Here is a 25,693-nt window from a genome sequence, read left to right on the forward strand (position 1 = left end):
TTACAGGGGAAACAAATCGGACATGGATTGACATGAATGGATTTGCACTTAAGTTTACCAAAAGAAAATTTAATTTATTTTTAAAACTAGTGCCCCCTGCTGTCTGTAGCATGTAGAGACATCCTTCATTGTATGCTTAGTATTCAGTCACCACCCATATGGACCACTGAATCCAGGAGGGATGCTGAAACATGGAAAACTCCAATGCTGCCACTGAGAGCGAGTATAGAACTGATCGGTGTCTACCGTGACAGTTTTACTGTGCTGAAAATCATCTTCCACCAAAGGATGTGATACTGTGTGCAATTATACACCTATAAATCTTACCTTATAAAGCAGGTAGGATCTAATAAAGAGGACAAAGAGCATTCTCATCAGATTTTTACTTAATTTTTAAATATAGATGTATGAAATTATATAACTGCATTTTAAACAAAAATGTAAAATTGATGTTTCTGTCTCAAATCAAGTACCCACATGCGCACAGCACAATGTGTTTTACATCCATTCTCTCATTGCTCAATTCTCCAATATGAAATGCTGCAAAGTCATATGTTAATATTTATAGGAAGAACATTATTCAATATTAGAACAGCATGTTCAGAATCAATTATTGCAGTATAATATTACTGCAATTATAAAATGCAGTAATAATAAATAAATAGCAAACTCTTTCACAGACCCATCTCCAAAGACATTTATGGGAGCTGTGAATGTGTTTTTTGTTTGTTTGTTTGTTTTTTAAAAAAGCACATGAAGAGAGCGAGAGCGCAGTGGCCCCCAGATCACAGACCAACTCAGCAGGTCCAAACTAAGACCATAAATTCACAAATGCAACATTTCTAGCATATTTCAGCAGTTTTCCGATTTTCCTTTGCATAATTTGATTAGACAGCATGTGTGCTGTTCTGCACCAACGATTACTGCACCCTCAGGTTGATGGGTTTCATATCAGAGACAGACAAAGGGGTCATACCTGAAGTCTCAGAGTCAGAAGAGCATGAGACAGAAACACACGTTAGACGTGAAGTCATACAGTACACACAGAGAAATGATCAACCTTATAGCCAGCCAGCTAATCACAGTATGTCTCGGGCCAAGCATGTGGCAAAATTGTATCAGCAGTCTTTGCATGTAACTGTTCAGCTGTGGCCCACGAGTGTTTGTGCCCGTCACACGTACTGCCGGGGTTTCTGAGGAGCAGTTGCAGGGGTCAGGTGTTTCTGCGCTTCCTTCGTCTCCCTCATGGCAGGCCGGGGAGGTCGCTGGTGCACATCACCTGAGAACCGACAAAACAAAGAAGATAAATAGTGGAAACACTGCTGACACACTCTCTAGCTCAGACTTGGCAACTGCCAGTCACTCAGTGCTAAGGGATAACCAGGAACCCAGATCTACAGTGAGCTCTAGTGGGGAACCTAAAACAAAAGCACACTCATGAAAGGTGCTTGGTCTCATAAACCTTTACAGAGACAAAAGAGAGGAAACTGAAGCACAGACACACCACTAAAAACAACTGTGTTCATGTCACTGAAACAGTTAAATTAAGTTAAGTCTGTCAAGGACAGTCTGTTGCTTATAATTCTCACAGATGCTTCTAGGTATCTTAACCAACTAAGGTTTCATTTGTATGTGGGATGAGTTTTACTGGAACGGACCAGGGAAGCCACAGCCACCGAGAGTATGTAAGCCGTGAGCCAAGCTCTCTCTGGCAAGGATGAGTAACTTCACCCGTCTCCTACCTTCCTCCCGGACATGCTCAAAGTTTCACTATAAGCATATCAGAGTCTGGCGGTATTTATGTGAAATCCAGGGGCATTTATTGTCTGCAGTGTTTGAAAAGAGCTCTGTTCATTTTGAGTGGTGTTGAACAGTGCAGGCGGGGTCATGACCTCAGCAGATTTCATTTCTCAAACATGCTGAATGAGACTGATCGCTGTAAGCCGCCATGTCAAACACTTCATTTAATGCTCCCTCTGCAAAAGCCAGCAAGGATTTTTTTTTCCCAATCCTGAAATAGGAATTGCACTTGTAAGAGGAGTCCAGAAGAGAGGGAAAGTCACTGAAGGTGAGTACCAGTACTGCTCCCAGTATTTCAAATGCTTCGAAAACATGTGATTCCAAGATACAAGCTTGATCACTTCACCCAGTACTCTGGACAAATTTTATTTTTTCAAAGGTTCTTGAAATTTGGACATAAGTCTCTCTTGCTCTTCCTGTACTAACAGAAAAAGAGAGAGCAAGTGAGAAGTCTTTCAAACTCTGCTGCTCCCCAAATAAGTGGACAGAGTCCCCGTGAACACGTCCTGAGGCCGATTCCAAATAAACACTGGTACGTTTGTTTAAAGTGTGATCACAGTATGGACCAAGCACAGGACATCACGTCAAAAGATGCATGAGAGAACAGAGTGGTGGCAGTGAAATGAGCAGAGGCAAAACCCGGAGCAGTGAATAGGTAAAAAAACATCATTAACATTTGGTATAACAAGCACATCTCTAATACACTGCAGAAAATGCACAAAAATGTCAAAGTACTAAAAATATATTTTCAGCTGGTAAAAAGACCACCCCCTGTACACGTTGTTACAGTTCAGCTAATGTTATCGTCGCAAAATGTCGGTCATAAAAGCAGTTCCATCAGAATTTGACGTCTCCATATGAGCCTTGTTTACATCTTGTGGTTCAACAGTAAATGTCATTGTGAATGCTAAGCAAACCAAGACTAAAACACAACAATGTATAAGTTTCTACTTTGTCCTGAACCAACAGAACTGAACCACAAATGTAAACTTGACCCGTGTCTGTGGTGAGAAGAACTGAGCAGAATATCCAGGGCTGGAGGTTTCCCAACACAGTAGCTTTGGCTGACCCTGCTCATGTCCTTATAGTGGACGATGAAGTCTGTACAGTAAGCCATGCTGTCCCAGAGGAATGAGCCTAGGCTGATTTGCAGTGGCCCTTTGAGCTGCAGATCAGAGTCTCCCCCCGCCCAAGGACACACTGATTACAGATCAGTGAGTGTGTGTCATGGTGTGCTGCTGATGGAACAGCACCGGCTTTAGCAGAGGAAAAAAAAAGTGAATGATTACACTGCACATTTTTGTGAAGGTCCCTTTCACTCACTGAGACAGCAGACTGCAATGCATTGGCTATGCAGGAAGTAATGGTTAATGCTTGATTTCTGTGTTTTGCATCATCCTTACAGGCCATTACACCACTGGCAGACAGAGCTGAGCTGTAATGAGCATTTCACACCCAGAGTCTGGCACACAGATGACAGAGTGATCTAAAATCCCAGTCCACTCAGACACTACTGTTACTTTTACACACTGATCACACTGACTGGTAATCCAGTCAAATGCCACTAATAATGTTGTTTAGCTTCTGTTGATGATCCTACTTTTACACGTGGTCTTAACATGCATTTCATGATCAGATCACAGGTTATGGGTTAAGACGCAGGCATTTACATCTGACCATGTTGAGATTTCGTGATACTTACATCACTTCTGCTGGTGGGCATGTTGCTCTCATCCTCTGTCATTTATGGTATGCAAGCTAGGCCCCATGTTCCAGAATGATGACATGTTTTCCCTTAAAGGTGTCCTTCCATGTTGTCCAGGACACATTGAGACATTAGAATGTACAGATCTGGCCATGTGTACCTCTCACCACCTTTGAATGTAGTCTGCGTGATCAGCTCACACTGTGTTTCCAAGCTGCATATGACCACATTTACACTTGTACACAGCACTGACCACATATGAGCCAATCTCTCAAGACACATGTTGATAGCAGGTGTAAACATGGTCAGTGAGACCAGCACTCTGGGCCAGTGCAGCTCTGACCCAGTGCAGGCAGCCTCACCTTGAATGATGACAATGTCTGCAGGACAGCTGGAACACAGGCTATTTAACTGAGCTCATCACCAGGAAGATGCTGGTAACAATGTGCAGCAACAGAAGGCCATGCAGAGAGCCTTGTTTGTAAAGCCTTACTGCGCACATGGGATGCTGCATCTCCATTATCATGCAGGGGAGTCTGAACTCCAGTGAAGGTATGCAACTAACAGCTTTAGTCACAGTAACTTTCTGCAGACACACCACAGCTTGGTCCTCTGTTAACTAACATACCTGCTTCAACTTGCAGGGCCAGGAAAGAGAAATGCTGGACTGCAGGCAAAGCACGTTTCTCTTCTTTGGCCACAAGACACAGGAGCATGTGTGTCAGCCAATCTGCTGTTTCTCAGTGACATTACTGTGCATACACACACAGTAGTGATATCTTACCAAACACACACACATGGCAGCATCTTACTGATACTACAACTTATCATATAAAACACAAACTAACGTACCGTATAAGTTGGTCAGCGCATATTCCAAACCCCTCATGGCTTTCACCTGGTTGCTTTTAAAGCGAGCTAGTCCAAACTCCTAGAACACAAAACACAGAAGTCACAAAATCACAATGCAGAAAACACCCCACATCAAACACAACCACACAGCTATGTAAGCTTGTGAAAGCTGTATGGTATGTAGTTGGGTAATCTGGTTCTGCTTTGTATTCTATGTATTTGTGTGTTGAGTAATTTGGTGGGTAGTTGTGTGTGTAGTGTAAGCGATGTGTAGTTGTGTCTTCGAAGTAGTCCAAGCTGTGTGTTTGGTGTGTTGTGGTACCTGGATGGCTCTGGAGAATCCAAACACATCTGAGGAGATCCAGGCCTCCCGCTGCAGCTGAGTCCATGATGGATGAGCCACCGACTCTTGAAAAATACAGCGCTCCTTAACTGACTACACACACACACACACACACACACACACACAGGATTACAGTGAGCACCATCCCATAATGTTTCTTTAAACACCATGAATGACACATGAAATGTTTCTTTAAATACATACTGTGGAAAGACTGAGGCTTTCAAACTAGTGAACTTTCCTAAGATAATTCTTTCCTGGTACCTACTGTAGTTTTCAGTTACCTACTGGTAACAACAGTAGCTAAAGTTTTCTGTGTGTGTGTGTGCGTGTGTGTATATGTATACAGAAGGTTCTAAGACTGCAGTAAGAGGCAGAGGTGTGTTCTTACCATCAGCTTGGTATGATTAAGGTTCCATGTGTATGTTGTGAAGCTCTTGTTCACAGGATCCACTATAGAATCTTCCAGAATAAAAGCGCAGCGTGACAGGGTGGAGGGGAAGAATCGCTCAGCCCATCGAGGGAGTCTGTTGGTCTTGGTGAGGAGACGGCGTGTGATGAGTTGTTGGTCCACTGTTACCATGCGGAACACCACATCCTCCGTGAGAACGTGTGTGCTGACCGACACAAGACACATTGCTTTACACTTCTGTTTCCTGTGTACACTGACATTTTCTAAAAGGTCTTCCAGCTGAAAAGATCTTGGACAAGATGCTGAATTTCTCTGCCTCTCTTTAAAAACAGAACTATTAAAGCCAGAGTAACCTAGAGCAGTGCTAGCATAAATAAATAAATAAATAAATACATACATACATACATACATACATACATAAATAAATATTTATATGTATGTATGTATGTATATATTTATATATATATATATATATATATATATATATATATATATATATATATATATATATATATATATATATATATATAAAAACACATACGACGAATTCAAAGCTCACGGTACAGACAGTAATCTTAGTCGACGTAAGTATTAAAACATTAGTCCCATGCCCAACCTGTATTCAGACATGTATACGATAAGATCGAGTCATAGACTCGCGAGATGTCGCGGCATTTCTTGCAATACTACACGCCTGCTGCTAGACAACCCTCGCGGGGTTTTAAATGGATGACAGTTGATACATTTACGTTACCTACTGCTCCCCACAGTAAAGTTTTCCGTTAACCGCTACCCACAGTAAACCTTATTTAGTCTTTCTGAAACTGGAATCTCTCGTTCAAAGGTAAAAAGCGAAAGAGCGAATACCTGAATGGATTGGGGTATCTCTGCCAAAACGCAGAGAAAACATGGTCCCATGAGCTTTTTATGTCCGCCTCGCTGAAAAAATACTTCACCATCCCTCCAACTTAAAAGTGGTAAACTTATAACCTAGGCTGTTATCAAGACAAAACGTTCTCCATTCCAATAAAACCTCTGCGGCTTAAGTCAACCCTGAGGAGAAACAAAGACGGACGAAATTAAAATGTGTAGCATGGTTTACAGAATAAAGAGCTCCGGCTGGCTAACGTTTTCCCAACTGCTTTTCATGCCCTGACCTAGCTGTGTAGCTAGCTATGCTAACTTTACCTCATACATTTAACCTAAATTTCAGTGCCATGTTTAAAATTTGAACACGGTGAGGTTAAGATGTGTAGTTATCGAAGTCAGTTTCCAATTACAACTCTAGTTGTCGATCACTCTGTAAATCTTAAATTAGTTGCATATTATTTAAAAACGTTCAGTTTAAAAGACCGGCCTACTGCAGGCTTGCTAAGGTAGTTAGTTAGCTAACCTAGCTAGCTAGGTAGCTATAAGTAACGCCGTCGTTCTGGAAAACGTTCGCTGCATATTTAAATCGTAACTTGCTTATCTAGCTAATTTCCATACAGCCTTAAAAAATGTCCAAAATAAAACCTACATAGCTATTAGCTAGCCAACGTTAATCTATGTTACATGCTACTTGTGCTAGGTTAGCTTTCCATTCACAGGGTTCGGATTCAACAGTGCGATCACAGTCAGCTCGTCTGATTATTCTAATAATCTGAATTTAGTACCTACACATTAGAGACACTATTATAATTTTCCTACCACCCGAGTATGTAATACACAGAGAATTTCGACATTACGTTGACAACGTTAAGCGAACCTGTCGAGCAGCGTTTCATGAAAGTCATTAATCCATTATTGGTGTGCGCCCTCTAGCGTCTGAATTCTTAAAGAGGCATAGTGTTACATCCGATTATACGAGAAGGGAATGAATGGTCCGGCTGCAGTTTGCCATGGTCCACCTTTTGCCATGGACATATCCCTATCTACATTGGAGATGGAAAACATAGGATCATGCGCATTAATGCACACTTATGCAATATCCACTGTGGAAACTGTTCAGAAGACTGCAAGACAAGCAGGATTCTATGAATTCTGATTGTTAAACATAGATTGTTTAGTCTTCTCATGTGTCATGTTTTTCAAAATATTTATAATCCATAACTATTGTGTATGTAATTGATGACTATTGACAATGATCAGTGACATTTAACAGCTGTTTAAGTAGGCCTTTTGTAACAACCTGAATATTCAAACTTCAGTTACAGTTTAAAATGTCTTATGCCTTTTATTTTATTGAGAGTGCAAGTAGTGCAAATTGTATTGTAACATATCATAACATTCCAGTAACTGTTACATAAAGTCAACCTGAACCAGACTTAGAGGAGCCTTTCAACAAACTGTTTTGAACAAGTATGTGAAGCTTGGTGGAGAGTGACCTAAATGTTGTCAATGTCAAAACATTATAATGCCCCCCAAAGGCCGATTCACACCAATTCACCCCAAACATGGTATTCTTCCGTGTAACGTTCTCACCGTGTGCTAAATTTGGGTACACGGTGATTATCCCTACTACAGTTTTAAGTTATTTACTGTGGAGGAACTCTGTCCATTGATATGTAGCATCCACAATGATTGACATAAGGCATTCACATTGTATTAAAATACTTTTTTTGATAATTATTTACTTTGAGATTTACTTTTATTTACTCTGATAATAATGTAAGATTTAGAAAAAACACTTTGAGGCAATGTTGCTTGTTTCACAGAATTGCATTACCTGATACCAAGATGTGGTGGATATGTCTAAAACAGAATAACATAGACCAGTATAAGTAGCCTATATTAAATTATGAGTAGCACCCCCTATGAATCCTGACCACATCTTATTTACATTTACCTGGCACTTTTATCCAAAGCAACTTACAATTATGACTGAGTACAACTAGAGCAAGAGAGGGTTAAGGGCTTTGGTCAGGTGCCCAACAGTGGCAACTTGGCAGTGGTGGCTTGACCCAGCAACCTTCTGATTACAAGTTAAGTACCTTAATCACTGAGCTACTACTGCCACACTGCTGTTATAGAGAGTGTGCCTGAACCTACCATTTGAGCTGGGGATTAACTCGCCGTAAACCTGTCAAATGTGTGCTGAAATCGGATTGGCCTATGGTGTCCACCATTTTGCAGATATGATATCCCCCTTGATATATTTGTAGATATGATATCCAGCCTGTGCTGGACTTGAATATATCATTGTAAGTCCTTTTGGATAAAGGTGTCAACTAAATGCTGTAAATATAAGTTTCACATTAATTGCACTATCTCAATGAGTGGGACAGATTCTTGGATTTTCAGTGTAATTACAGCCACATAGTGTTGCATGTGTGCCAAAATTCTTTCCCTACCCCACACTCCTTTAGGATATCCACCTGTAAATTTGTTGTCTTTCTCTTCATGAGTTGGAGCTGTATATGTGTAGTATTTGCAGTGGAAGCACCCAACCATGTTTTTGATTGCCATCTGAAAATAATATATTATTGAAATTTCCTGATTTAAAAAAAAAAAAGATAATTATTAAAGTTCAGAATCTTCTGAATGTCTGGAGGCCAGACATTGTGAACGTTCGGCAAATAACCTAGTTTGTGTTCAAAAATATATGCAATTTTGCACAATATCTCACAATCTAAATTACAGTGCTTAATAATTCTTGATGATTTTTGAAGATTGGAATACTAGTAATCACTAGAAAAAGAGAATTTTGTCTGTATAATATGGTGTGGGAGTTAAGGGGAAGTACTACAATCTATTGACCAAGTTTCATGTCTGTAGGACCTGGTCTGAGCAATTCCTTGCAGCGAGAAGTTGGAATAATAAGAAAGACTCTTCAACAAATACCAAAAGGGTTCAAGTATCTATAGTGCTTGGACCCCAAAATATATATATCATTAAGTATGCTTCACACAGAAAAGTCAGACAGAAAGTCAGAACGTGTTGCCAAAATATAGGCTACAGTATAGTTGATCTAGAATGCAATATTGTGCAACCCCGCTCAGTGCAATAAAGTACAATACAATACAAAATTATTGCTACAAAGTGAAAAAGTAGTATTTAAAAGTGCTTAAAAAGGATTAGTTTCGGCACAAAGAAAGGGTGGGCGTCACTGGAAAAGGTACAGTGTGAGGTATATGTAGAGCATAATAAAAGTATAATAAAGCATATGTAATACAGTCTAAAGATGACCCATGTTTTTCTTGTTGTTGACATGAAGAGAAATAGTTACTAATATTTTCGGCGGGGAGGGCTGTATGATGTCGCCTGTAAGCTGATACTGAAGATGGAGAATGTGTGTAGTTTTTCTGTGGAGAACGGTAGTAGTATTTCCCCCCCCATCATTAATAATATAGGTTTACTTGACACACTGTATAGACTATGTTTGCATTGCTTGATCTTACTTGACACGTTTAAATAGACACAGGGCAACACAAACTGCCAAACATAAATAAATAAATACTTGCTTGTTATTATAGGCAGGACATTTGCTCAATGGTTAGAAGTTACAATGTAAATGTGTAAGAAAATTAGCAAATGTTAAAAAATAATAACATAGTTAGATAAATAATAATAAGACGTTAGCTAAACATCTGCTTGTTTTGACAGAGCTGTCTGGTTGAACGTAAATCCTGGAATTGCCGGTTTCGTTCAAGCCAGTATTGGGTCATAGAGTGATGATGGAGTGATGATGGAGCAATAGCGATGTTCCAACGTGTGCACTAGGGGTCGCTCACTATCCAGACAAAGCGGTGCAGGGTGACGCCAATTCGTTCACTTCCTAGTAACGGCACTGTATTTAACACAATACGGATCTCGGAGGCGTTATTGTACCCTTGTCATTAAAAAGCCCCGATTTCGATCCCAGACTCTCATTACCTTCTCTTAAAGCTACGGTTTACTGGGTTTAAAAAAATTAAGTGGTGAGCTTGCTGTTTGGTATGGAACTGTATAATAGAGGGCTTACATGAGAAGACCGACCTCAATTTAAGCACCTGTTGTAAGTAACTTGAAGAAAGCTGTTTTTAAAAACACACATTTTTCAAAAATCAATATACAAAAACATCTAAGTGTGATAGGGCCAGGAGGTCTGTGGATATTTGGAAAGTTTGTATAAATTCAGAAAGTATTTATGCAAGCAAACCTTTCATGTGGATGAAGCACTTTGCTTACACAGCTGCTGAAAGGTCTTTAATAATATAGAAGTAATATGGCTATGTCAGTGTGAAGGAAACAAACAATCTTTTGTGCTTTGGGCAATCTTCCTCTTTGGATAGTTGTTTTGCCAAACTGTTTTGGGCCACTTCTTAGGGGATGCTGGATCTTTGCTACAACTCTAAACAGTGATCTTTTTTTGCTTTGTTGATAATCTTACACTCACACACACATATTCAACATTATTCAAACCCACAAAGACCCAAATGGACAGGGTTGCTTTGCATGTCAAACAGTATAATTCCCCAGATCACATGTTTACATTAAAACATCTACGTGTTGATAGTAAAAAAAAAAGAACGAAGACAACATGGAAACTGGCATACTATCTTTAGTCTACTCCCCCTCTTAAAAACATACCGCCATCTCACCACAGTAATGTTGACCAGAAATTTGAACAGGGAGTAATTTAGGGATATATGTATATTAAAATACAAATTAAAGTGCATAAAATGCCACACGCCTATAAATCACACAAGGCAACATACTGAATAAATAGGAAGCACCCTTGCCTATTGATTATTATTTATTCTAAAGGATTGATGTACTGTAACTTTGGTCCTTTCACTTACAACAGACACAATGTTGCAGATAAAAAGAGGCAAGAGGATCGATACTTGGAACAGATCTATACGTTGTATTATGAATGTATTCTTACACTGTTGATCATTGACCAAGTAAGCCTATGCAATATCCGTGTCTTCTAAAAAAATTTCCGTGTGTGCCTAGGCATAAGTCTGCGTGGCGCACAGTCATCGCTTTCCACATAGCCTGTAGCAGAACGGCTACTGCAGGTTTGGCGGCGCGTGAGACGTTGGGTGCAACCGGCGGAGCCCTGCACACGGAGCTTGACACGGGGTGTCAGGCGGGGGGCTGAGAAACATTTCACATTAGCTAACTAGCTCTAGACAGCTAGTAATTCATTATCTTTCTGCCAGCAGAACTACACAATGAGGTTGAAAGTTGGCTTTATCCTTCGAAGTGTATTGGTAATCGGTACATTTTTGGGGCTGGTTTTGCTTTGGTCTTCTCTATCTCCAAAGCCAGGCGACGATAACCCGTTTGCCAAACTGGTGGGTGACTCATTTATTCAGTCATTTCTGCTTCTGTAATGCTAAGTAGCGACTTTTTACTTCTTTTAGCTGTGGTTTCGCTGATTGTAGACGTTTCACCGTTCTGTATAACTACAGGGTTAGCTAGGATATTTAGCTAAACTTGCTAGCTAGTCAGGGAGCATAAACGCTGGCTCGCATGTTAAGCTAGCCAGAGTCGTTGTCATGGAGATAGCTAGCTAAGCTAGCTACGCTTTTTAGTTCGATTGAATGGCAAACTAGTTTGAAGAAATACTAATTTACGCACTTCAACGCTATATAAATAACTGCAAGTACATTTATTGTCTATTACAGTTGTACTGCTTAACTTAAACTGGCCCGTTTGCTAGTTAGCCACTTAGCAAGCTAGCTTAACAACAATGTCCACGCTAACCGTCGTTGTGAATCTGGGCAACAACCCGGAAGTCTTCTAGCTACATTGTTGGCGATATGGCGCATATTTTATATCATTAAATTACAATACAAGCAGACGATGTTTTCATTCATTGTATCAACATTCGATGTTGATACAAATAAAGAAAAACTGGGGAAAATACTTTAGATAAATTGCATTTAAAAGATATCGAATTAGAAAGCCAAGTAACTACTGCATCGTTCGCGTAATGACTGCCATGCATGCGTGTCATTTTTATTTCCTCCAGAAGTACGGGTCGTGACCCTATGTAGCTAAACTTGTGGGAGACCACACGTAACGTTTTACTTTGATGCTAGCTGTAGCGCAGAAATTGCCGGCGTTATTCATTGACACGTGGCGGAGTTTTGACAGCACGTCATTATTCGCGGCTGCGCCAAACTATAGTAACACTCCTACTGGTTACATGAGTTTCGTACGGATTTTACTGATTATCTGCTGAAAGATTCGTTAAACTGTCTACGAAGACTTCAACATTTAGTTGCTGTTTCAGTTATTTGAGCGTGAATTTGATATTTTATATTTCTGGAGTGTGTTATATAAGCCTACATGAGTGATGCTTGTGAAGGTCTTTATATAAAACCCTTTAGAAACAGACATGATTGTTCATTTAACAGTGTCCACATTTCTATAACTCCAGGAGGCAAGACATGTGCAAAACCTCCCACCGAACGTTGACAATGACGTAGTGGACCAGTTCAAGCCTGTTGTCCCGTGGCCCCACGTCGAAGGTCTAGAGGTGGATCTAGAGTCTATCCGTCAGAGACGTGTGGCTGACAGACTGAACCCCAAGTTCAGGGCCCAGGACCAGCAGAACATCATTCAGAAGCAGTATGTTACATTCAAGCCCCAAACCAACGTGTACTCTGACCCAGTGCTGCGGAGAGGGACCCTGGGTAACTTTGAGCCCAAGGAGCCTGAGCCCGCTGGGGTCCCTGGTGGTCCAGGTGAGGGCAGCAAGCCGTTCGTGCTGGGGGCCGAGTACAAAGATGCAGCCCAGGCCAGTATTAAAGAGTTTGGCTTCAACATGGTGGCCAGTGACATGATCTCACTGGACAGAACAGTCAGTGACCTGCGCCATGAAGAGTGAGTATGGTATGCATGCATGTGTGTGTGAGAGTTAAGGAGTGATGAGTGTTGTGGCTTGTCAGACTATTTTAAGTTTACACAGTTTGAACTGTTCTATGTGACACATCTATCGTTAGGACCAGTAGAACATTATCCTTTCAAATACTGGTGGCATTTGAAAACTCATCCTCAAATATATGAAATAACAAAGGTTTTATTGATGCCATATTAAAAACCGTGTTTCAGAAACTCTGAGTTTTACTGCATTTCTGATACTGATGAGGCAGGTGGCACTGGATCTGTGAGCAGTGTTTAAGAGTCGTGCTGGTGTTAATGAGCCCCACATGCTAGTACACATGAATACAAACAGGTCCAAGCAAGTATCTAATTCAAATCCTGGCAGCCAGCTCGTCACAGCTAAGCACTGCCGGAGGCGAAGCGGTTTCCTGCCCTTTGTGGATTCCTCCCTTATTTCCTTGTCACATAGCTACTTTTGACACAAATGAACCCTTATCGTTACGTGTATTCCAGAATTCTGAACATTTGTAAACATTGCTATTGAAAATTGTTGTTCCGCATTGTTGTATGTGTGGAATTGAATGGAAAAATTATCAGAGTTGTTTTGCTCATTGTACAGTCCCTCAGAGTATCTCTGTCAGATTATCTGACAGATCAAAGTATCTCTGCTATCTGTGCTTAAATATGCAGTGTCACTCTGCTCTCTGTACTTAGTGTAGGACATTGCCTTGTGCTGTTTTAGTAAGCTGTGTAATTCACTGATTAATGTTCTCTGCCCAGAATGACTTTATAATAGCAAAGCAGGATTTATCCTGGTGCTCTTCAGATCTTGTTTGTTTGAAGTAAGTTCCACTGGCTCTGGTCTAGGTCTCTTCTGTATGAATGTGTCCCTCTGTGAGAGTGAGGCACACTGGTCAGGATGATATCACACTTAATTGTATAGGTATTCAAGCCTTACATGTGGGCTGATTTTGTACAGCATTTTTCTTTTGTCCCTTTCTAGTAATCGCACCCATTTCAGTATAAAGACTGTATATTATCAAACATTGGGACCACACCTGTTGCTCAAACAAGTTCCTTTTGTGGACCTTGCACAAAGTCCTTTTAGAAAAGTGTAACAGCCTTGAAATTTCTCAGTGCAACTTGCTAATACAAGGTTTCGCTCCTTGAGGGAGTCTGTCACATTCAATGACTTGAGATGACCGTAAAGGCCAGTCAGTGTTTGTGCAGAGCTGTAAGCACAGCTTCATAGCTCAGGCCTTGGATTTTTCTATGGTTTAGTCTCTCATAACTGTGTCCCAAATAGAGCTGTAATATCAGACCAGTTATACAATATCTGTTTGTTCTGCTCAGTCCTTGTCATAGCTAAATGATGAGCTTTTAAACACTAACCTTACTGTTTTTTGTGGGCTGCTATTTGGTCTGGTTTCTTTACTGTTGCAAATACTAGGAGTATATTGTTCTACTTCAAATATTCTGAAACATAGTTATTACAATTAAAAAATCTAATTGTATGTGTGGATACAATTTTCCCACTTAACAAGGGCCCTTGTTAAGTGGGTAAATGAACAATATTTTCTTCTCAAATGACTTCTCAAGTGTTATGATGTATGATTAAAATATGGACCAATGAGTTACATTTATTGCATTTAGCTGATGCTTTTATGCAAAGCGACTTTCAATTATGACTGAATACCACTTGAGCAATTGAGGGTTAAGGGCCTTGTTCAGGGGCAACTTGGTGGTGAGGGTTGAACTGGCAACCTTCTGATTACCTTAACCACTGAGCCACCACTGTGTTACCCTAAATGCAGCTTTTCTTTTGCCACTTTATGTATAGTTAGGCAATGCAGTAACTGGACTACATTTAACTGTAGGAGTGGAAACCATAGAGACTGTGTGTTTATACCTACCCAGTACAACGGAGTAAAATCTCCACAGAAGACACACTTATTCTGCTGCACCTGTTCCAGGCTTCAGACATGCAGGTTCAACTGCTGCTAGTACGTCACTTATGTAAAAATGCCTGAATGGATATTCAGCTTTGCCAGAAGATGGCAGTGTTTGCAAAAAATGTTCCTTTAAGTTTAATTTTTCTCACATACTGTCTTACCAGTCTGTAGATTCTGTCTTTAGGAATAATAATATTAATAATAATTTCAATTTATATCATGGCATTCTCATACCAAATATGTAGACATGCGTGCACAGCAGACTTTGCCAGTTAGAATAGGCCATTTATCTTTAGGCATCAAGCAACGTGTTTATTTGATTTTTTTTTCTTTCTTTCTTTTTTCAAGTGATTAGACTAATAGGAATATATTGTGCAATAGAGAACATATTTTATAGTGGACATAATCAGATTGCCCCAGATTTTCCTAGCCTTTGCGCAGTGTAAACAGCCTTGGCTTGTTTTCACCAGCTTGTCCTGGGAACAGCAGTCTGGCCTTTCACAGTGACACCAAAAAGGCAGGAAGAGGGCAGTGATTTGGGCCTCATGGACAGGATCTTCTCTGCTGTGTGTGTACATGATATAATGGGATACAGACGTGTGTGTGTGTGTGTGTGTGTGTGTGTGTGTGTGTGTGAGTGAGTGAAGAGAGAGACAGAGTGTGAGTGGGTGATGGAGGGGGCTGGGGTGTAGTCAAAATGCCTGCTGTCTTGAGGAATGTACTGGGACTCCATTAAAATTCCTGTGGTGCTCTTCAAGGCCACAACTTAGACAGAAAGATTACTGACCTCACTCAAAACAAAGCCTTCTCCTGTAGACACACACTCACTCATTCTAAGATCTTAGTGTTTATTTCTTTCATTCACACTTGTATGCATGTGCACACAATCGCATACACCTTCTCTCACTCCAAGATCTTTTTCATTCTGTTTCTTTTTCTGATTTACACTTGTGTTTTCACACACAACAGGCAGAGTTTGTGAACAGCTTTTCTTATGCTGGTTTTAGTGATTTTGTTTACCTGTCCTTGTCCAAAGTTCTTGTGAAATGTGCACACAGGTTCACCACATTCCTTCTGATAGCAGAATTATTCTCTTCTGTTCTGTCTCAGCGTCACCTGTTCTTTGTTCAGTGTGTCTGGTGTTCTATCTGTCACACCAGACAGGCATTTTATATTATTAATAGCGTATTCTGTCCACTGGGGCACACCTTAGTTTGGATGGAGGCCTGATCTCAAAGCATTGCATGGCTGACATTGTAAGGCTGTCATCAACCTTGCCCATGCGAGCCAGTTGCTCTACCAGTTCTGCAGTCTAAGTGGCTGACGGTGCAGCGACACTACTATCTCTGTTTCATACATACAGACACACAGGACTCAGCCCTGTGCCGATGAGAACGGCTGGATTACATTGACTCCCCTTCAGTTCTACCTGGTGGTATTGGTGTCAGACCAACACCAGTGCAGTGATTTGGGATTAGTGTCATAATTCTTTGTTTCTAACTATAAGTATAAATCAGTAAAAACAATAAATGGACACCATGAAACTAAGCGAAGTTAGAAAAACTAAGAGTTCTGCATGTGCAATGTTAAACAATTATACCTTAATAATCAGGTAATGTGATCCATTCAGGTGGTGCAAATGTATGGCTGGACACAGTTTATCACTGTATAAATTCAATATCCATGATGGGAGTGTGCTTGCTGTAAGTCATCAGCCTTCACACCTATGTTTTCTGTTGGCTCCCATACATTTTTTTCCGGTATCTCTTCATAGTACTTTCTGCTCAGTCATGCTTCCATTCAGCACCACAGACGCTGAAGCCAGAGTTCTTACCCTTTAGCCAAATAAAGTAATAATCATATTACTGTAGCTCTTCTCTCTCATCTGGGTTGTGTGGATGTGTTGTTGTAGAAGTGTGTATGATCATGGAGTGATATGGTGTTGCAGAGGTGTGCATGATTGTGGAGGGGTGTGGTGCTGTAGAGCGGTGTGATATTGCAGGTATTCTTAATTGTGTGAAATCAAAACGTTGCATCCCAAGGCCATGTGCAGGGAACAGCAGTGTGTGCTGTTTTATCTGATAATTAATCAGAGGCTTGGCCTCATTCTGGAGCCATGAGTCACTCTCAGATACTTCCCTGTAATGGCCTGAATGGAAGAACAGTGAAGGAGCAGGGAGACGTTCTCTCACAATGGCTCAGAGGTGGAATAGGGACATAGTCCTCCACAGCATCCGAGTGGGAATATTGACTCTTCCAGTATGTTTATGTATAGTACATGCTCATATATTCAGTCACATGGAAGTTTACATTCACATGCATCTGTCCTGTGCTCCTTTCCCATGTGCCTGAGTGGTTTTGACAGAGAATTTGCAAATGTGTGTATACACACTTATATTTGCTCAAACACACAGGGAATGTATGCAAACTGCATTCAAGAGCTTTTCCAAAGAGGCACTGTACTGAGCATTAATGCAGTCACACTGGCAGGCCCACTCACAACGGCTCCAACTCTTCAGGGAATCTGTCGAGTAGCTTTGTAAACAAGAAACGTCAAAGTCTCTCTCTCTCTGTTTCTCTCTCCCATGTGCCTAAAGCTGTTCATTATATTCCTCCCCCAAAAATTCCCTTAGCTCCCTAGCACCATTCTTATTCTGTCTTTACTGGGGGTTTATGTGTGATCTCCCTCTCTCTTTGGGGTGTGTGTGTGATCGCCTTCTCTCCTTGCTTTGTGTGAAATGTTTGGGTGTGATCTGTTAGAGGTCAAACAAGCTAAAAATAACCACAGGCTACTACAGCCCTGAGGTTTTACTGCCATCTCTGTCCACCATCTGTACACAACTATTCAGACAGTCCATCTTAAGATAGTATTGGCTGCTTACTTTTTGGGCAAACAGTAGTGAGTGAGGAAATGCACTGGGCATTGCTGCCACTACAGAGAGGAAGCATCGAGTGAGGCTGTTGCCTTCCTGTGCCACAGATGGCCTCCACAGTAGGGAGTTGTGTGTGCGTGTGTGTGCACGCACATATTATGTTACTAGAGCAGCAGGTTCTTGATCTCTATAGCTCTGCGTGTGCATGTGTTTGCATGCTGGGGTGTGTGGGTGGGTGGGGTGTGTGTGTGTGTGTGTGTGTGTGTGTGTGTGGGTGGGTACTTATATCCGTGCCTGGATCCTGTTACTGCAGAAACAGTTGTTCTCTGATATGGGTGCTCTTATGCAAGGCATAAGCATGTATGTACGCACACACAGACAACCACTGCCTGGAAATGATAAATCCATATGTAGTGTATATTTCTGAATCCAAGTCATGAAATCTGGCTGTGCTGGCTGAGCTGCTGCCTGTGTTCTCTGTGCTCAGGTGTAAGTACTGGCAGTATGACGAAAACCTGCTAACCTCCAGCGTGGTCATTGTGTTCCACAACGAGGGCTGGTCTACCCTGATGAGGACTGTGCACAGTGTCATCAAGAGGACCCCCAGCAGGTACCTGGCAGAGATCGTCATGATCGACGACTTCAGCAACAAAGGTAGTTCTAGCAGACCCAGCCATACTCTGCTTTTTATCATGGAATCTGTGCCTCTCTATCTGCATACGTTTTATATATTCATATATTATTATGGTACAGTTATCGCTATCCCTTACATTGTTCTTATAGGGTATAAGTCATTCAGAGCATTTAACTGTGTTACCAGGTACTTGGTGTGCAAGACATGGACATAGTCTAGACAGTGAACAGTTTTTGTCTCTACATTACTTGCAGTCAAAAATACTGCAAATGTATCAGTCTGGTGACTTTTTATTTATCAGTCACATTGTTTCTAGACAGTAACATATTCGCATATACTTGTAGCTGCTGCTGACGATGACTTTTAGCTAAAAAAAGTGTGAGTTTTGGGTGGGACTCATGACCTGTATAATTGTTTTTTTTCCGCTCTCTCTGTGCCTATTTCGCTGTCATTTTATGTGTCTTTCTCTCTAAATTTTCTTTGTCTAGTTCACCTGAAAGAGAGACTAGAGGAGTACATAAAGCAGTGGAATGGCCTGGTCAAGCTATTTCGCAATGAGAAGAGAGAAGGCCTGATCCAGGCCAGGAGTATAGGAGCACGCAGAGCCACTCTGGGGCAGGTAGGCAGGAGTATAGGAGCACGCACAGCCACTCTGGGGCAGATGCGCAGGGTTCGTGGACAGGTCGGTCAGTGGTCGTGTGATTCATGCTTGCGTGTGTGTGTGTGTCTGATTACATGCATCTTACAGCAGCTTGCTCTCCTCAGGTGTTGATCTACCTGGATGCCCACTGTGAAGTAGGGGTGAACTGGTACGCCCCACTGGTGGCCCCTATATCCAAGGACCGGTATGGCCCTCTGAGTGTTACTTGCGTTAACTGAAAAAGAAGCAGCTGGCTAGCAGAGCTTATTCTCTGATGCATTTTAAAGTGTTCTAATATGCATGTTAACGGATCAGAACTTGTTTGATATTACCTGGATTTCTGTGTTTTAAGATTAATGCAGGATACATTTGAGAATGCACCACATGGATATGAATCATAGCACCATCATGGCGATAAGTGTAAACCGTGAAACAACATGAGCAGCTGTTCTTCTTCAGGTTCTGGCCCCTGCATCCTGGACTTCCATCACCTAACACTGCTGTTGTATTGTGGTTGACATTACAGTACGGTTTGCACAGTGCCTCTGATAGATTACATAGACGGCAATGATTATACGATCGAGCCCCAACAGGGCGGCGACGAGGATGGCCTGGCGCGCGGCGCCTGGGACTGGGGTCTGCTGTGGAAGAGAGTCCCTCTGAACAGCAGGGAGAAGGCCAAGAGAAAGCATAAGACCGAACCCTATCGGTAAACACAGCCTCAGGTCACCCAGAGCATGGTTGTTAAAACATCTCTCTCCCCCTCTCTCTCTTTCCCTCTATCCTGTTTTATGTCTCCCCCTCCCAACCTGTAAATATGTGCTATTGCATGTGTGTGTGTGTGTGTGTGTGTGTGTGTGTGTGTGTGTGTGTGTGTGTGTGTGTGTGTGTGTGTGTGTGTGCGCGCGCACGCATGCATGGACCCCTCCCCCACCCCCTCCACTTCATCCTTCATTACTGCTTTTAGAACAGTGTGCACGGTGCCTCTGATTGACTCCATTAATGGGCAGACTTACTCCGTAGAGCCCCAGGGTGGGGGCGACGACGATGGCTTTGCCCGAGGAGCATGGGACTGGAGCATGCTCTGGAAGCGTGTGCCGCTCGGTGACAGGGAGAAGCAGATGAGATTAACTAGAACTGAGCCCTATCGGTAATTCAAAGCCTGATTCCAAAACTGATTTGGAGTTAAACCCACTGAATGATTTGATATGATTGGTGGTGAGCTTGTATGTGGTGTTTTGAGAAAGTCCTTTAAGATTGGCTGAGCAGTGTTATCTGTTATCTGGGACACGCTCACCAGAAACAAGCCTAGATACCATCAGCTAGGCTCCAGCACAAATATGTCAAACATTATTCTTATTGATGATATACTGCAATCCACATAACCGTACCATTTCATGCTATACCAAAACAAAGCTACTCATTCATGAACAATTTCAATGATTGAATTCACCATTTAATCTTTTCACTGCATGCAGTCATCTCCTCCATTCTACTACAACCTCTCAGACCAGTCCTTCCTGGCAGGTCTGTGTTAGTATACTAATACTGTTGCTTGTGAAACCTTTTGACTAAAACTAACCATGCAAAACTAAAGACAGCTACTGTAACGTCTTCAGTTGATCGCTGTGCACAGTGTGCCATGTGGCTTTCAGTTGATCGCTGTGCACAGTCTGCCATATGGCCTTTGGGCTCTGATTTCCCATCACGTTTGCTGCTGGAACAGGGGTGTAAAAATACCCCAAATCTAAAGGTATCAATTTAGTAACATCCATTTTGCAATACTATAATCAATTATCATTGATTTGCAATATTTAATAAAGCATGTTAATATTTAATAAAGCATGTTGGTCAAAATAATAATTCATTCATAATTCATGGTGAACTTAAATTCCAGAATCTAAAGCTTGGAGTATTGCTTTTATTGTCTATATTTCACTACTATTTAAATAATTCGTGTGTGTGGGTGTGTGTGGGTGTGTGTGGGTGTGTGTGGGTGTGTGTGGGTGTGTGTGGGTGTGTGTGGGTGTGTGTGGGTGTGTGTGGGGGTGTGGGTGGGTGTGGGTGTGTTTTTTTTTTTGTTTTGTTTTTTAATTATTATTCTAAATCATACTAAACATAAACATAAATGAATCTGATCAATTTGGTAGAAATATAGTAAAATAGTAAAATAGGAGGGTTTAATCATCTTGTAAAGAATCATATTTATTGTGAGGTCAGAGATTCGCACCCCTGTGGTGTAAGTCTTATGACATCATGGCAGGGGCTTGCTTTGGCAGTATTGCACAGGCTCTGTGGCGGGTCAGTGAGACGCCCACTCATGGGCAGCTGGTTGTAGCTGTTGCCTGTCTATGCTGTGGGGGTGTTCTAGGCACACATTTTGTCTAGTCGAGGCTAAATCCAGGGTTTGAGACCACTGTACCAGCAGTAAGTTCAGACCTTGACTATGTGCAGTCTGTTTTTAAAAAAACAACAACTGAAACATCTGCATGAAGTCTGGATTTGCCAAATATCTGCATTCTGTTTGTCGCTGAGGGCACTTGGTGTTTTCCCTTTATAAAATAAGTGATGAGCCAATTTGCCTGATTAGGGTTTAAGTCTAGGCTATGCAGCATTGGGGTGTAGTTGATGTTTAAGTAATCAAGCTGTAGAGCAGGCTTTCTGGATATTGACGGAACTGGTGACAGTGCATGCCGCATGTCTCAGCCTGGCTGTCTGTCAGCTAAAGCCTGTCCATTTTGGTTGTTATATTTAAACTGCCAGCACACCTGAACCTGATGGGAATCATAGCTCAGGGGAGCTAAGAGCTCCAACAGGAAGCCAAAACTGGAGTAGTTGAGGTTCCCTAAGTATAGGGTCAGGCTGGACATGTGTGGACTCCATTGGGATCTTAAAAGAGAGAGTTAACTGTTTGTGTGTTCGTGTGTATAAGGTCTCCTGCAATGGCTGGTGGACTGTTTGCTATAGAGAGAGATTTCTTCTTTGAGCTGGGCCTGTATGATCCTGGCCTGCAGATCTGGGGGGGAGAGAATTTTGAGATATCTTACAAGGTAAATAACTTGGATTTTATATATTGTATATAAAACCTCACATTTTACTGACTCTGCTCTTAGTTCATGAACAGATCTTTCTGTGCTTTTTTTAGTCCAAGGACCCTTCATTTGTAACGGAACCCATTAGCTGGGTTTATGCAGATTTATGTGACAAGATGTGGAATGCATTTGAAGTGCATGTATTTGACATGTGCTAATAGTCATTCTGTTATTGTGTGTGCCTGTATGCCCATGTCCTGTGCAGATATGGCAGTGTGGGGGCCAGCTGCTGTTTGTTCCCTGCTCTCGCGTAGGCCACATCTACCGCTTGCAGGGCTGGCAGGGAAACCCACCCCCTGCTCACGTAGGCTCCTCCCCAACACTTAAGGTCAGCCCTCAATCGCAAAAATATGCCTCTACTTCCTTTCTTTTTTTTTCTTAGCACCTGAAGCAATGTTCAGAATAGTGATCATATAACAGAAAAATGCCTTTGTGAATATTTCTGTGTTCAGGGCAGTCAGCCATCAAGGTTGGAGTTTGTTTGCCACAATAATTTGATTGTTATTTTGAGTGTGTAATTGTGCAATATAACATAACAAATGAGGACTTTAGCTCTAGATTGTGTGTGTCCTGACTATGCAGAACTATGTCCGTGTGGTGGAGGTCTGGTGGGATGAGTATAAGCATTACTTTTACGCCAGCCGGCCCGAGACTCTTACTCTGGCCTACGGTGACATCAGTGCTCTGAAGAAGTTCAGGGAGGAGCACCGCTGCAAGAGTTTCAAATGGTTCATGGAGGAGATCGCCTACGATATCCCCATTCACTACCCGCTGCCACCCAAGAACGTGGACTGGGGAGAGGTGTGTGACTTCAGGCCTTACAGCCTTAGGCTTTATCAGGAATAAACCCACTGATTGAGGGATGGGGAGATGGGATTTACACTATGCTGCGCCAGTTGTCCAGTTTTCATGAGACGTTGTTTTGAAGTTGTGTGTTTGTAAAGGTCCCATTGATAGACGAGACTGGATATATATAAAGTAAAGAAAAAGTTTAAGTCTTCTGGTATCCTTCAAGAAAAACAAACATATTTTTCTTAACCAGAGCACATGCGGCTGTTTGGAGGTGAACTTGTAGGTAGCATGTTGTGGTGTGCTCATCCCGCCTCTGCCTGTGATCTCAGATCCGTGGGTTCGAGACCAGTTACTGCATAGACAGCATGGGCCACACAAACGGTGGCAGTGTGGAGATCGGGCCCTGCCACAGAATGGGAGGGAATCAGGTGAGCAGTTGCACGCACGCACGCACGCACACCCCCCTTTCCTCACCTCCAGCTGTCATTTAGCCTCATTTGCCAGCCGACCTTATAGCTGCCATAGAACCCATACTCTCATACTCTGGGTTTCAATGCCAAACTCAGAAATTATGGTGGCAGTGTTGTGTGTTGCAGCTGTTCAGAGTGAATGAAGCGAACCAGCTTATGCAGTATGACCAGTGCCTGACCAAGGGCTCGGATGACAATTCTGTCATCATCACACACTGCAATATGAACGAATATGCTGAGTGGAAATACTTTAAGGTACGTCAGACAATAGGTCTCCGGACAGATTTTGGGGGGGGTGTTGTTTGTATTGACAGGAATATGTTTAAAAGATAGTCAACAGCTAATGAACCAACAGTTGGTATTTAGTACATAACAACTACTAATATGCATATTATGTTTATTTAGCTAAATCTTCCAACATCACTAAGAGTGTGCTAGTCATATATATATATATATATATATATATAAAAATCTCCATATATATATTGCCTCTAATATCACTAATGTATTTTTATCTGACCTTTTATATTGTAAATTATTGTAATCCACCCTCAGGATGGATCTCCTGTACTAACTTCTTGTCTTGTCCTACTTGAGTGCTTGAATGACCAGACACTGTCTGCTTCATCATTTTGTATTCATTTTGCTCTTCCAGGATCTCCATCGGTTTACACACATCCCAACTGGGAAATGTTTAGATCGGTCAGATGTCTTGCACAAGGTTTTCCTCTCTGACTGTGATAACAACAAGAGCACTCAAAAATGGGAAATGAACAATATTGTGGCAGTCTGAATCCAAGAACGATGACATGCACTTAAAGGGGGAAAAACAACACAACACTGTTCACTGCAGCACCAGGCATTAATGGTGTAAATACGTGTGATGGAAAGGTTCTGCACTTTCAGTCTTCAGCAGTGCGTCAGAGCTCATATCATGACCTCAACTTTATTTTATTTTTGCTCCGTTGTATAGGGTTTTTACATGGATTCCTCCTGCTCTCCATGCTGCTAAGGGCTGTGCTTTGGGAATTTGCTTGAAGGTCTTTTTGACTCCACCATTATTTATGGGAAGACGCAAAGAAATGAAAGATGCAATACCACTGTTTTAACTCATAACTGCTACATTTTAAATGTTTTAGTCTTATTTTCTTTCAAGACATATGGATTGTTTACCACCCAATGGGAAATGTTTTTGTTGGTTTTATTTTTTTTATATAACGACACTGGATGCTTATTTGCAAGGATTTCCTGCTCTCATATTCTGATCTTTGACAGTGAAATTTCAAAAGCTGGAAGCTGCATTTTCATAGAATGTGAGGAAATCAATGGGGCTGCGTACAGCAGGGAAAGGGATATATGGCAAGGGTAATGGAAATAAAGGGGTTTGTTTTTTCTATTGCATTGATGTCTGGTAAATGGAATGTTTACTTGTGTATATGGATCCTGATGATTTAAAACTAATAGATATCATTGGACAAGTATTGTCAGCAGCCAAATAACAGGTATTTTAATGGTCACAGGTTTCTCTATCATGAGCAAAAAATAACTACAGTGTATGCTATTTTTTGTACAATGTAAATATGCATTTTTAAAGTAACATTTTGAGATACAGTAAGACTCCTTATGAAGGTGTAAATATCTAACAGTGATTGATGGTTTTCCCAAGGGAATAAATTAAATCTTTTTACCAATTTACATTTGTTGTGTAAATAATATACCCATAATTATCATGAGACTTTTAAACAGAACATTTAAATGGAGACTGTTAAATTCATTGTTGTTCATGTGCATCTAGTCCAAACTATAGCCCACAGTCCATAGTAATGCTAAAAAGAAAGAACTGAATGTATGAAAACTATGCACTCATTATAATTCACTGCATATAGTTCTACAGTGCATCAACAGTCATCACTACACATGTAGTAATTGATGTGGAATAACTGACTAACTGCAGGACCTGGCAATTTAATTTTATGCCATGGAAGATATTTGGACTATTTTAATGAAGAGCTAGAAAGCATAGCACACCTACACAAGGCCTGGCCTCGTTGGCCAGTTTCCTTCTAATCAACAATGAATTGTAATCATCATTTGCATGAGCCTGAAACAGATTAGTGAAATCAGAACCACTTGGTTGTGAAAACTTTAGCTTTAAGTGCCTTTTTCAGCTAAGCCCCTAGTTTAAACTACTACTAATCTAGCCATGAGTAGTAGAGTGGTTAATCACACAACCTGATCACAAGTGGTTACTGGAGAGTCAAGACAAAACACACTAGGTATGAATGGCCATCTGCTGCCCACTTGGGATCAGATGACCATTGATTTCAG

General features: G+C 41.4%; 2 protein-coding genes across 5 annotated transcripts; one reads left to right on the forward strand and one right to left on the reverse strand.

Moving 5' to 3' along the window:
- Positions 1-368: 368 nt before the first annotated feature.
- On the reverse strand, positions 369-6,930 carry prelid1b (PRELI domain containing 1b). 3 transcript variants are annotated; one of them, XM_027020985.3, is made up of 6 exons: positions 6,860-6,930; positions 5,980-6,165; positions 5,092-5,317; positions 4,680-4,793; positions 4,358-4,436; positions 369-1,279 (listed from the first exon to the last, which is right to left on the reverse strand). In XM_027020985.3, exons 2-6 carry the CDS (start codon positions 6,069-6,071, stop codon positions 1,173-1,175), a joined length of 618 nt encoding a protein of 205 aa, XP_026876786.1. In that variant the 5' UTR covers positions 6,072-6,165; positions 6,860-6,930; the 3' UTR covers positions 369-1,172. The 3 variants fall into 3 exon arrangements, with proteins under 3 accessions (XP_026876786.1, XP_026876787.1, XP_026876788.1); XM_027020986.3 differs by having other exon boundaries at positions 6,840-6,890; XM_027020987.3 differs by lacking the exon at positions 6,860-6,930 and adding an exon at positions 6,772-6,849.
- Positions 6,931-11,068: 4,138 nt separating this feature from the next.
- galnt7 (UDP-N-acetyl-alpha-D-galactosamine: polypeptide N-acetylgalactosaminyltransferase 7) lies at positions 11,069-25,060 on the forward strand. Of its 2 annotated transcripts, none has more exons than XM_027021016.3 (12): positions 11,069-11,375; positions 12,467-12,912; positions 18,225-18,391; positions 18,860-18,990; positions 19,137-19,216; positions 19,538-19,720; positions 21,944-22,061; positions 22,309-22,431; positions 22,686-22,904; positions 23,225-23,323; positions 23,492-23,620; positions 24,021-25,060. In XM_027021016.3, exons 1-12 carry the CDS (start codon positions 11,253-11,255, stop codon positions 24,156-24,158), a joined length of 1,956 nt encoding a protein of 651 aa, XP_026876817.2. In that variant the 5' UTR covers positions 11,069-11,252; the 3' UTR covers positions 24,159-25,060. The 2 variants fall into 2 exon arrangements, with proteins under 2 accessions (XP_026876817.2, XP_026876816.2); XM_027021015.3 differs by lacking the exon at positions 19,538-19,720 and adding an exon at positions 19,979-20,161 and having other exon boundaries at positions 11,070-11,375.
- The last annotated feature ends 633 nt before the right edge of the window (positions 25,061-25,693 follow it).

Source organism: Electrophorus electricus, chromosome 12 (genome assembly GCF_041902795.1).
Source record: "Electrophorus electricus isolate QZ-2024a chromosome 12, ASM4190279v1, whole genome shotgun sequence".
In the NCBI taxonomy this organism is placed as follows: Eukaryota; Metazoa; Chordata; class Actinopteri; order Gymnotiformes; family Gymnotidae; genus Electrophorus; species Electrophorus electricus.